This window comes from Anopheles maculipalpis, chromosome 3RL (genome assembly GCF_943734695.1).
Source record: "Anopheles maculipalpis chromosome 3RL, idAnoMacuDA_375_x, whole genome shotgun sequence".
Lineage (NCBI taxonomy): Eukaryota > Metazoa > Arthropoda > Insecta > Diptera > Culicidae > Anopheles > Anopheles maculipalpis.
The window spans coordinates 81,945,547-81,958,780 of NC_064872.1; the positions used below are offsets into that span (position 1 = coordinate 81,945,547).

At 44.0% G+C, this 13,234-nt stretch overlaps 2 protein-coding genes across 2 annotated transcripts in view; one reads left to right on the forward strand and one right to left on the reverse strand.

The window, feature by feature from the left end:
* The window catches only part of LOC126561876 (PTB domain-containing adapter protein ced-6), a 359,240-nt gene that overhangs the window by 188,595 nt on the left and 157,411 nt on the right, over window positions 1-13,234 (reverse strand). The gene's annotated exons all lie outside the window — the stretch shown is intronic.
* Window positions 3,749-7,684, forward strand: LOC126561450 (intraflagellar transport protein 122 homolog). The gene is made up of 7 exons (XM_050217604.1): window positions 3,749-3,817; window positions 3,888-4,118; window positions 4,199-4,763; window positions 4,833-5,722; window positions 5,790-6,899; window positions 6,966-7,365; window positions 7,433-7,684. The coding sequence occupies exons 1-7, from the start codon at window positions 3,753-3,755 to the stop codon at window positions 7,682-7,684; spliced, it is 3,513 nt and encodes a 1,170-aa protein (XP_050073561.1). The 5' UTR covers window positions 3,749-3,752.

A 13,234-nucleotide genomic window follows, 5' to 3' on the forward strand; every position in this document is an offset into this window, starting at 1 on the left:
TCGCACGCAAGTGTTAGGGCGATAGCAGTTATTTTCTTAATTTGCAGACCATAAGTACACATATATGGTGTACGCGGCGGCATACGTTTCCATTTGTTCACAATGCAGGGCCGATCGACGCTCTCCCGGAATGTTGCCCCCCTCCAAGTGGGCGTACTGTTATCGCGCGCCCTTTTTCTCACAACACAAAAAAGACCCCACAGAAAAAGCAAGAAAAGGGATAATAAAACGTCACACTTTTCAACACCAAGCTACCAAGATTCGTTGTTCAGTGAATGATTTCCAGCTTTACTTGCTCGATCTCGTTAACTTTAAATGGCATCTAAATGGAATTCTAGAGAGCGCATCGTTCCATTGCTTTTTTTTTCGTAATATTTCCAAAAGCGGATGGTTACCGGAACTTTACTCCTTTCTTGCACACACGTACAAACATTTACATCCGGTTATTCGCACCACGACAGGATTGGATGGATGACGAAATAAATATTTCCTTTTGGAGGGTAGACTGCGTATTTTGCACCGGGACAGGTCAGTCACCAGCTCTGGAGGAGCGGCTTTGTACGCTCGAGAAACGGATCATGGCGTATAATTGATGATGACACACACAGCACCCTTCCCTGCCGCACACGAGCTTGCTTTGCTTGCTTCCATCGCAACAACTACGTACACGGCAAATTAATGTAGCAACAAATGTACTGCATCGCGGCACCCTTTCCCTCACCAGGTGTAACTAACTAGCGGACGGCGCCATTACGTGCCGCAGATTACGCGAACGTTCAACTAACCCGTCGGTGTGTGTTGTTCTGCAACGCTGTGAATATCCGCGCTGTCTCGCGATGTGTGTCGTCCCGTCGGGTGCAACGATGCCCGCACAACGTACCACCCTCCTTCCGCCGCCGAACACCGGTCGACAGGGATGCGCAATGTCCGCAACCAAAATTCGCTGTTCTTCGCCGCGAGCCGTGGGCCTAAAAAATGGTTGGCGACCTGCAGCCAACGCTGCGCTGGCGGACGTCAAACGGCGTATCCCCGAGCGCGTTGCTGCGGGAAGACGACAACGCGCGACTTGAATTGTCAAAACTTGCTAAACTTCACAGTCTGTGACGCGCGGCGATGAAAGAAGACACTTCAAAATCGATTTTCGAGGGAACATCCAAACTCCAACATGGCGGCCGCCTAGTCTCGAGACGACTTGTGTTTAAACGGGTCTGCTGCAGCAGGGCGAACACACACGGGCGAGAAGCGAGATCAGTCAAAGTGTGAGCGAGTTTTTTTTTCTCCTACTGCGCTTGCTGCTGCTGCTGCTACTGCTGGTGGACAAGGCTGCCAACCTTAGCGCGTATAAACGACTCCGTTTGCCAACCAACACACAACCACACATATATATATATACCTCTACTTTAAACGCACACTAGATCAGAGCGTCGCAACGGTCGCCTGTGAAGTCGAAACCGGCGTTGGCGGCGTGCTTCGCAGCAAGGAAGAAGATACCGGTTATTTTAGGCGCCGGCACGGTTTCGGTCAGTATTTTCACTTACCACGTCACGCACCTATCTAAACGCACTTTCGCATTGTTCGAACGGTACGGGAGAAGGCTTTAGTTGGGGACAGTTGATACAAAGGTGTGGAATCAAATCGCATGGTCACGTTGACTGCAACCGCCAGCAACGAAAAAGTGTGTGCACGCATGGGAAAGAAGGTTCATCTTAGCAGGCGAGAGTGAGAAAGGATATGTTGGCTGTGAGATAGGTCAGAAGACGTATGGATGTGTGTGTGTGTGTGTGTGTATGTGTGTGTGGGGCTAACATTTTACGCATACACTTTGGCGTTTTTTTACCAACGCTTCTAAGCGTTGTGTACGAGGAGAGCATTGCCCAGGTGGCAAATTTTTGTCTCAATGTAAATGGCCCCGCTGGCAAAATCAGTGGGTGAAATAAACGGTTGGAATGTTATTCTTATTGTTTGGCTTTATAACCTCGAGAAGTCTACTACTGCCTTGTTAGACTTGATCCGTATCCGTAGTTGGAAAGTCAGTTCTTGCAATGGAGAGAAGATCCGGATGGGATTTCTATAATTTAGTGTATTTAATTTATCATTTTAGGAATTGCGATTGGCAACATCTCACCCGAATATTTTTGTAATGTAAGACTCGCAGCGTCCAAGAAAAACTGGCAATTCCCATAAACGAGCGGACAAAAATCAGTGACAAATGATGGATTCGAGCTGGAACGAGAAAGAGCAGGAAACAGATCAGACCACAGAAGGTGAGAAGGCACTTTTTTAAGTGAATTCATCGAACTAAAGATATGGACTTATTAAAATGGTTCAATTGATGAAAATTTCAGATTTAGATAATTCGCTACCAGAGTTAGTCGAACTAGGAGTAGATCAGACCAAAGAGACTGAAAACCAGCAAGTCAAAGATGATACAAATGAAGCAACATATCAAGAAGAGACAGTTACGGAAGCCGTTGATTGTTGTTCCAGCGAAATTCCACCAACCGTAGCTGACACACGGGTGCCTTCACACATCAGTGGTAAGTTGAAACTTAAAAATATACCTCATTTCTGGATTGTCTTCATTCTGACTGTTATTCTGTTTCTAGGTGATAGACAGTTTGTGTGTGTTGGAGTAAATACGGATCCGGAAGATTGTGCACAAAAAGGCCTGTGTACTGCAACATCGCTTAGGCTTGCAAGGCTTGAAAACAAATACAATCGAATCGTTAAAATACAATCGAAAACTATGGGCCTACTAGAAATTATCATCAAATTTATAACTGAAAGTAACTGAATAAGTGGACGTTGTGTTAAACATGAGCTCATTTTTACTCTTAAGTAGAATTAACAGGATGATTAATCTCAAGTGCCTTATAAGATCATGACAATCAAACTGTTGATATAAAGAAGTACAAATACAAATAATTTTTGAAATGTGTTTTTGAATTTCTCTTTTTATAAATAGCTTTACAGAAGTTTAACTGTAAATTAATATAAATCATTGAAGCCTAACTGGATCTCTGCCCCAGCTGCGAATTTTGAACTTGAACTGCGAACAGTTCTGACATTTTTATTATATATACATAATATTATTCTGGCTTACCGCCGTATTGTAAGCAGTTCTGAAATGTGGAGTAAAAAAGAGTGCGGAACATCAGTAAACAATGTTTGGTGTATAATACGTGAGAGATCAGCATACAATTAGAAAGAGACACAATTCTGTTGTGTTCATTCTGCCTCATGAACGCTCCCTGGGTTTCGAATCTTTTCATCATTGCTCTCATAGTGAGAAGGATTATACTGGCTGCCTTAACCACAGTAGTGAGAAGCGTGGAGTAGAGCTTGGGAACGCAACAGAGCCCAATAACGAGTCGTTCATTCATTTTTATTCCAAAAGGAATCGAAATTTATTGCCAAACAATATCTAATAGTAAACTTAAGTATTTGGGTTTAGACAGATTTTTTTCTTTAACAAACAGTTTACGTTTCTTCTGCACCAAAAACTCGGGTGCAGAAAGGTTTGAAAAATATACCGTTGCTAGGCGCGAGCTTCCCAACACGTCCAAAACAAACTCACAACACAACAAATAAACGTCATTTCGGTCGTTCCTGATCATTGTTTACACAGGGTACTGTACCCAGAATCAGGTGGATTGCTGTAAAGCAGGTGATATTTTTACTCTAAAACTTAAAAAAATTACATGTTTTACCCATTTTTTTAACAATTGGTCGTTTTCATATTAGTAGAAACGATGCGTGCTATCCCGAAATGGGTTGAGAAAATCCACGATTCTAGCGAAAAGAGCGATGTCGCAAGGTGAGCAAATGCCGTAACAAATTCGCTGGAAAAAAATGAAATTTATAACGCATTCCATTCGTGCTTTTAGTATCCACTCGATTTGCTATCATCCGGAAGGACTGCAGCTGGTGGTTGGTGCCGGCGACAAAGTGCTCGTGTACGATCCGATCGATGGCAATCTGATCAACTCGCTCAAGGGTCACAAAGACACGGTATATTGTGTGGCGTACGCAAAAGATGGTAAAAAGTTTGCGTCCGGAAGTGCAGACAAAACGGTCATCATATGGACCCAGAAGTTGGAGGGATTGTTAAAATATTCGTAAGTAATCCGTCCCAAACCGACTAAACCAGATTTGTAAGTCACTATTGTACTGTAACATTTCCCAACGAATTCCACAGACACAATGATTCGATTCAATGCTTAGCGTTTAACCCAATCTCGCACCAGCTGGCATCGTGTGCAGTGTCAGATTTTTCCTTCTGGTCATCCGAGCAGAAAGCGGTCCAAAAGTACAAATCGGTCGCGCGTATTAACGCGTGCGCCTGGACCAACGATGGGCAGTACATTGCGCTCGGTCTGGCAAATGGAACGATCTCGATACGCAACAAGGCTGGCGAGGAGAAGATAAAGATCGATCGACCGGGCGGCACAAACAGTCCCGTTTTCGGGCTGGCCTGGAACCCACCGGCAACGTCCGGCTCGTCGGACATACTTTGTGTGATCGATTGGGCTCAAACGTTGTCGTTCTACTCGCTCGGCGGTCAGATGATTGGGAAGGAGCGCAACTTTGGGTTTGATCCGTTGTGCTTAACGTTTTTCCCGAACGGTGAGTTTCTGGTTGTTGCCGGCTGTAACAAAGCGCTGCAGCTTTTCACACGCGATGGCATACGGTTGGGATTGCTTGGGGAGCAACACGATTCGTGGATATGGAGTGCGGCTGTACATCCTGCCGGGAACTGTGTGGTAGGGAATTTTGTCTGTCTATGATTTCAATGAATTTGTTCAGAAGGATAATTTTACGTATCATTTTAGGTCGTTGGATGTCAGGACGGAACGCTAGGATGTTATACGCTTGCGTTCAACACGGTACATGCGTTGTACCGCGAACGGTACGCCTTCCGGGAAAATATGTGCGATGTAATCATTCAGCATCTCGTATCCGGCCAGAAGGTTCGCATCAAATGTCGCGATCTCGTGCACAAGATCGCAATCTACCGGAACCGACTGGCGGTCCAGCTTCCGGAACGGGTTGTGCTGTACGAGTTAAGCTCGGCCGAAAATCAACCAATGCACTACAAGGTGAAGGAAAAGATAGCGAAAAAGTTCGACTGTAGTTTGTTGGTAGTTTGTGCGCAGCATTTGGTGCTGTGTCAGGAGAAGAAACTGCAGAGTTTGGATTTTAACGGTGTGCTGCAGCGAGAATGGATGATGGATAGCTTTATACGCTACATCAAGGTAACGGGAGGACCGGCCGGTCGTGAGGGATTGCTGTTGGGATTGAAAAGCGGTCAAGTTTGGAGGATTTTTCTCGATAATTCGCTACCAATTCTTGTGACAACGGTACTGTCATCGGTGCGTTGTCTCGATTTGAACGCATCGCGCACCAAGCTTGCCGTAGTGGATGACGCTGGAAGGCTGGTGGTGCGGGATCTCATTGCCGACACGATGCTGTATCAGGATTCTAGCGTAAATTCGGTCGCTTGGAACACGCACCTCGAATCGATGCTTTGCTACTCCCACAGCACCGGTGGTTTAAGCGTACGGGTTGGATCACTGCCACCGCGAAGTCCACAGACGATGCTGGGCGTTGTGGTTGGTTTATGTGGCGCGACTGCCTTCTGTCTGCGCGGGAACGTAATGAGCAATGTTCCGTTAGCACTCGGCGCTACCATGTGGCAGTTTGTCGAGGCAGGCTTATTCGAGTGAGTTCTGAACTGGCTTTGCTTTTTCATGCTCAGAATCATAACACTAATTGAAATCTAATTTCAGAGATGCTTATCAGGTGGCATGCTTGGGTGTACCGCTTTCCGACTGGGAAGGACTTGCACAGGCGGCTTTAGATGCGCTCAACTATCAAGTTGCGCGCGACTCTTACGTTAAGGTGCGCAACCTTCCCTGGCTCGAGCTGATTGGGGATTTGAAGGAGCGTCAGAAGCGTGGCGAAACATCGAAGGAAGTTCTGCTTGCGGAAACGTACGCGTTCGCTGGAAAGTACAAAGAGGCGGCCCGTTTGTATCAGAAATCGGGCAACAACAGTAAAGCGCTTGCGATGTACAGCGATTTGCGTATGTTCGATCTTGCCCAGGAGTTCCTGAAGGAGGGCAGTGCTGCCGACCGAAAGGAACTGATACGTAGGCGCGCTGAATGGGCCTGCTCGGTACATGAGCCACGAGCCGCTGCCGAACTCTTGCTATCGGCCGGAGAACCGGAACGTGCGATCGAAATCGTAGCCGAGCAAGGATGGGCCGATGTGCTGCTGGACATTGGACGACGATTGGCGGCGTCGGAAAAAGCTCCGCTTGAGCTGATCGCTAGCCATTTGCGACGCCTCAAGGCACTTCCGCTTGCGGCAGAAATCTATCGTAAGTTGGGCGAAGAGGAGCAAGTCGTACAACTGCACGTCGAGGCGAGAGATTGGCCGGAAGCGTTTCGGTTGGCGGAACATTTGCCAAAAGTGTTACCCTCGATACACTTCCAGCACGCGCAGTGGCTTGCCGAGTCGGATCAGTTCATTTCAGCGCACGAAGCATATATATCGGCAGGGAAGCCGCAAGAAGCAACGAAACTGCTGAGGAATTTGGTAGAATGTGCCGTCTCGGAGGAACGCTACCTGGATGCGGGATATTATACGTGGTTGAGAGCTAAACAGGTACTTAAATTGCTCGGTGATGGAAAGCAGCCGGTCGATGGGAATGATGCCGGTGTGACAGACTATCGATCGTTGCTGAAGCTGTCGTCGATTTATTATGCTTACAATACGATCAATTCGTATCTGAAAGAACCTTTCACGAGTAGTCCACCGCTGACCCTGTTCAATACGAGCCGCTTTGTAGTGAATCAGATTAATGGAGCTCTACCACCGAAGGGAATCAGTTTATTGTAAGTTTTTATTTTGGCATCAGAACAATATATTTTCGTTGCTATAATCGTTTGTAAAAATTTTAGTGCCGTTTATTATACCCTGTCCAAGCAAGCGAAAGTACTCGGTGCAAACAAACTACATCTGCAGATCAACAACAAACTACAGTCGTTGAAGATACCGGCCGGCATACAGGAACAGGTAGACATCAGCTACATCAGCAGCCGTGCCTGCCCCGGTGGATTTAACGACCCGGAGGAACTGTTACCGATGTGCTACAAGTGTTCGAACTACAGTCCCCATCTGCATGGCAATCGTTGCCCCAACTGTCAGCAGGAGTATGTCTTTTCGTACGTTTCGTTCGAAATTCTCCCACTGGCCGAGTTTGCACCCGAGTCTGGCATTAGCGAATTGGATGCGGAGCGATTGCTGTTGGCACCTCCCAAAAGCGCAATTTATGATCAGCAAGATCAGTTCATTCAGGAGGTAAACTAGCGAAAAAGTGACACCACATTTACGATGCTCATTATCAACTTTGCTTTCCGATTCGCAGGACATCATTGATACCTATCCGTCAACGCTCGATCGAGATGCGTTGCGTGCGATCGACCCGAGGGAAGTGATTATCGTACGCGGACCGGCGCCGCTAGCGACACGGTATTATCGCAATTTGCTGCCGGAACTACAAATTACCGTCTGCTCGGAATGTAATCAGGTATTTCATTCGGAGGACTTTGAACTACAGTTTCTGCAGAAGGGCCACTGTCCCTTCTGTCGCTCTACGGACGAAAGTCTTATGAATTGAATGAGCAGGGAGAGCATTGATCGTGTCGTTTATGATCTCAAGAGTTTGTCAAACTTATTCCGTCCAATAGGAGGCCTTAGAAGCTGGTAGTGTAACTGTTTAACATACAAACCTAAATTACTGGATACTCAATATTCGTAAGTAATACGTATCAAGTGTGTGTAATACGAAAACACGTTTCATTCCTTTGATGTAATGTAACTGAATTTAGTGAAGTGAAGTGTTTCAGTGGTGGTTAACTTAATTGCTACCACATGGTAATAAAAGAAGAAAATATTAAAGCAAGAAAAAAGTTGTTATAATGATTCTCGTACAGCTTTAAGATTCACTCGCGCAACTTTTGTTTCATTTTGATAATAAATTCAAACGATTGATCCCTTTTAGCCTCGGAGTTTTTAATTAAACCCAATGAATTTGTACGCAGATGTATCGAAGACATATTCAATGACACACATCCGATTATCTTACTACAATCGAAATATGATTCATTTTTGAAATCATAAAGGTAATAGCATGATTGCTATTTACAGCAAGTTTGTACTTTATACCATTATCACCATATAATTTGCACTCAGCATCCACATACTGTTCAATTACGATCATCGCACAATCGTACCAATCGATGCACATGAACGGACACATTGATGGACCAAAACATTTTACACCCAATGTCCTGTTCCTTCCAAAGTTTATGACTCGAGTGTGACGGATACAAAGTTTGTCTGATAGAATGGCAACAAATCGTTGCCGTTCGGTTGAACACCAAAAATGGTCCGGATATAGATAAAATATTTATTCCGGTCGATTAAACTTTTCGGCCAGATTCCAGAACCCACGTGTGGGCAATGGGTGCTGGTTGACGTGATGGTAGTGGCACCATTTTGTGTGAGCCACCATATGCAATCGTTTGGGACATGCTTGGCATAACAATTGCTGGCATTGGTGGGATGTAAACGTTTTAGTAATTTTGTAGGAGAACTTTAAACTAGCCATAATATTGAAATACGTTCGTTGACAAAAATAAGATCCCGCACTTTTACTTTCACAAAGATATCTCATCCATTGTATTTTTTATCGACACACGTCTCATTTTGAGGACAGTTTAAATGCCTTCAAGGCGTTCACACGAACCATTGGATTGGTAATTTTTGTTTGATTTTTTTTTACTAATTGAATCACCACGCAAAGCAAATCCGTCGCTTCAGCTCCATTTAAAGAGCTCAATAAAATGCTCATATCCTCGAGCAGGTCACGTGGCACACGTGGAAAGGGAGCGGGCAACTGTCCGGGCAACGAGGGTGTCATTGTTTACACCTCGTGACACGTGTCGCTTGTTCAGCGATTTAACTTTCCCTAGCTTCAAATGATTACAGCACATTTAAATAACTGCCACCGTAATAAGTTACTCACGTCCAACAAGGAGGGTGCGCATTAGATTTGAACCCAAAGCGTGTGTAATTGTTTCCTGTCGCGCGAGGGATGGATACGGAAGGTACCATCGTCGGGCACCATATTGTAAGCCGGGTCACCGAGTGCATTGTTTCCTGACCTGACCGCGAGATTCACTATCGCTTTAATTCGCCACAAATGCAGGACGCATCCATCGGATGGACGACGGCTCTATTATTGGCGAATTATCTCGAAGGGATTCCAGTGTGTGCTGCTTGAGATTTTATGCTCAAGCCCAAGACCGTGCTCTCAGCATTGTTTCACCCTCCCAGAGGACCATTTAGTGGCGTTTGTTTTGAAGGGATAAAATATTGTGTCGACTGTTGGAAGGGTGGCTTAGCTTAGTACTTGCTAGAATAGATACAATTGTTTCGCAACATTGTTCTTCTTGTGAAGGACGCGAGAAGAAGTTCTCACGAGAACTTGGCACGTCAAGTATGTGTGTGGTGTGGCATATTTTCGAGTGAGCGTGAACAAGTCAAAAGTAGGTACACTTTTGTGTGAACAACTTTGCCTATTGAAAAAGAGGAAAGAAAGAAAGAAACCAAGACGGAATAATTCAAAGTCAGAAAAGATGTGTCGCATAAATTGCATAACAAAATACCTGAAAATATGTAAAATTTTAGATAGTTACGCTTTGTAAAGCTTATCGTACCGCAACGTGTTCCTCGTAGTCGCGCCTAAAGGTATGCAATATAGTTATCTTAACGTTTCTGCAATTTTGTACCATAGAAGAATTAAGGCATTTTTTAAATGATCTGTACAGATTAAACTATCCCTTATGAAACCTCTATTCAAAGTTATCAACATCTTCGAAGAAATTTTAAGCTTTAAAAAACTGTCTAGAACCGATTGCAAGCATTTAGACGTTACGCACTAACATTCTGCTTAGAAATCATCTATCAATTTAAATAATAAGTATAAGTTATGCGGAAAAAGCCTAAATGAAAATATAACTCAACATTTAAAAATAGTTAAGACACACTTTTACATTTCCCAAACAACGTGTACTGTTGTGCATGTAACAACAAATCCATTCATATTCAAACTCAACCCAATTCCTTCTGTCAACATGTCGCATAAATGTGACAAACCTTCTCAACCGACGCAGGACCGCTTCCAGTCGAAACATGAACATGTGTAATGCGTTGTTTAAACCGTAAACTAAACAAAAACCTCAAACCAACATGCTTAACATGCTGGTGAACATGTGGTACAAACTCCCTATGCCAGGCCTAAGACCATCCTGCTCCTACGATACCGGATCGTGATGCCACGAGCGCCGAATACCGCGGTATCACATTCGCGGGCGTAATATTGTAATTTGATTTCCCATTCGCATCGTGCCGCGCTACAAGGGATGTTACAATCACGATGCTGATGATGATGGTGTAGTATACTACTGTCTCGACTGGAAGGCAGTACGTGTTGGTGGGATGTCCCTGCACAACCGCGCCGGTAAGTCTCGCCAAGCTTTGGTGCAATGGTGCTGAATCAATTCGTCATTTCGTCACTATAGTCTTTTCGAAAGAGGGGTGACTATCGGAAATAAAGAATAAAAGCATATAGAGCACGAGAAAAGAAAAAAAAAGTCGAGAGATCCTTTTAGAGGGAGTTTAGAAACACAGAAACACACCGAGTGTAGGACATCCATCGAAACTGGCCGGGTATAATCGGATTTGCTCGGGGAAGGATGCGTGTTACACGGTTGGATGAACGAAAGGCAAGAGACTGGGTGCAGGGGGCACGCAGATAAACTTCACAAATCAGCAGGACGTGGCTGTGTTTGATGTCTACCGGGAGAATTGCTTGGGGTTCCTTTATGGAAGCAGGAGATAATTTTCCCTTTCGTTGCTCCGAATACAAAATATAGACTAAATTTTTGAAAAGCATCTTTTGTGCAGGCCTTTGTACGGCAGTTTGGAGCGACTCGAATTGAATTGTTGAGACTGTAATATTGGATGTAGTTTGGACAACAAACCCGGTAAAATTAGATCATTTATTTTATTGATAAGTTTCTGAGCTACACGGCACGTGGTAAATGGTTGCGTGAAGTTTGATCGGTGCCTAAAGGTAGGCAATTCGTTCTATTCGAGCTTTAAATAAAAAATTAAACCATTTTGGTTGCATGAGACACTTTCGGATTTGGCTGACTGAATTTTTCGGTTGAATTTGTCCCATATCACGGGCAGGGGACGGGCACGCTCAATGCATAAGAACATTTCTAAAGTAAAAGCAAGTTAAATCGACATCCAAAGCCAGCAGTACAGCAGCCATGATGGCCAAGATTGGGACGTTGTTTCCATTGTTTCCGAGAGCGAAGCAATCGCTCAATTTGATTCAATTTGTCTTAAATCTTTTGTGCGCCATTTTCCCTGCTATCGGCTGTGAGGTTACCGTTTCTACTCCTTTTTATGTCCGATTTGATGTATCTTTCTTTACGCCCATCCTTAACCTCCAATTTTATCCTAGGACAGGCGAAAAACGTACCTTTTCTTGTGTGCCAACGGAGAGAGAGTTTATTTGTGCTGTCCATTCACCGTGCAGAACCGTTCGGGCTAGTTCTTTTATTTGCCATGTTGCGCAATGAATATTTATAAGGAAATCTGTTTCCCCGGAATAAAGAAAAAAAAAAGACTACCAAGCTGCTTGCCGAAAACAACCAGTCATTTTGGCCGATATTACATTTCAGGATGGATTCTTTCCAGTGCTTCAGACTTCCTGGTGCTTGTTTGGTGTAGTATTGTGCCGTAAGAAAACGTACGAATTCGCGAGTTGAATCGCTGATTATTATGCTGTGGGTTGGTAATTTAGTTTTAGGTTCCATGGAAGAAAGATAAAAGCTATTGTTTTGTGTGGTGCAATTGAATAAAATGTAAAACTTTCACAATCGAATGATACTTTGCCGATCGAACTGATTGCAGGTATAACAGGATGTTGCATACTTTACGGCGTTTAAGATAGTGATTTATATGCGAATGGCAGGATGTAGTACTTTTGAGTTATTTTGGAAATTTAATAAAGCATTATTGTGCAAAATGAAGCATGTAACCAGCCACAAACTTCAGCATAAAGTGACAACTGTTAATTCATTCTAACCCACATTACTAACTGAACACAAACCGCCCACATCCGGATCAAACGACCACAGGACTCACAATACTTCACGCACTCTCAAAACTATCCTTACCCCTATGGCAGACTGCTAACCATGGTTTCCAAGCTCGCAAAACGCTTGTAATTGAATCAATCACAATCGACCGCCTCCACCGAGTCGGCACAGTTACAATGTGCTGTGGGTTCGAGATCGGCTGATGTTTGTAATTATTGTGACAATATAATGAGCAGGCGGTTTCCACTCTCCGGTTTCCATAGGGCATTTGCCAAATTTCTCACATGGCGAGATCCTATCGAACTGACACACCACAAAAGCCCCCGAACAAAAGGTAAACTAGAGCACGGCACATCGACACGCCGTTCCAACTAACGCATCTGGCCCAAACCGGTAATTTGGGAATCAAAAGGCTAAAATGGCCAATGTTGGGCCCTGCCTATGGGTTGTCTGGGTAGGGCAATCCCCAGCACAACTCATAACTTCACTTGTCACAACATTCGCTAATTGTACGGTGTATTCTGATTTTCGTTTCTTTTCGCTTCTTGTCATTTCGGCCACCAAACGGTAGCTGGGAAATTCTGTGTGTATTTGCGTGTGTGTGTTTGTGAGTGTCCTTGGAAAAAGGGTGCCTTTTGAAAACCGGTGAACCGGTGTAAATTTTTTTACCACAACAGGGATGACGTTATTATTAGATTAGCAGCAGTGATGGGAGATAAATAGTTGAACTGATTGAAGTGATTCAAGTAGAAGAAGCGATAAAAGTTGGGCAACAGTTTGATGAATGTTTGCAATGATAGGGGAAAAGGGTGAGGTGACATGAATAATTGGCAGAAAATTAATGTTATATAAAATTTGCTAATGCTGTGAACATAAAAGTAGCTATAAATTGAAATAATCTTTGTGCAAATTGTATAAAAATTAGAAATAATTATTACTAAGAAGAAAAGCAAGTAACATATAATAATATATGTAAGTTTAAATTGTAG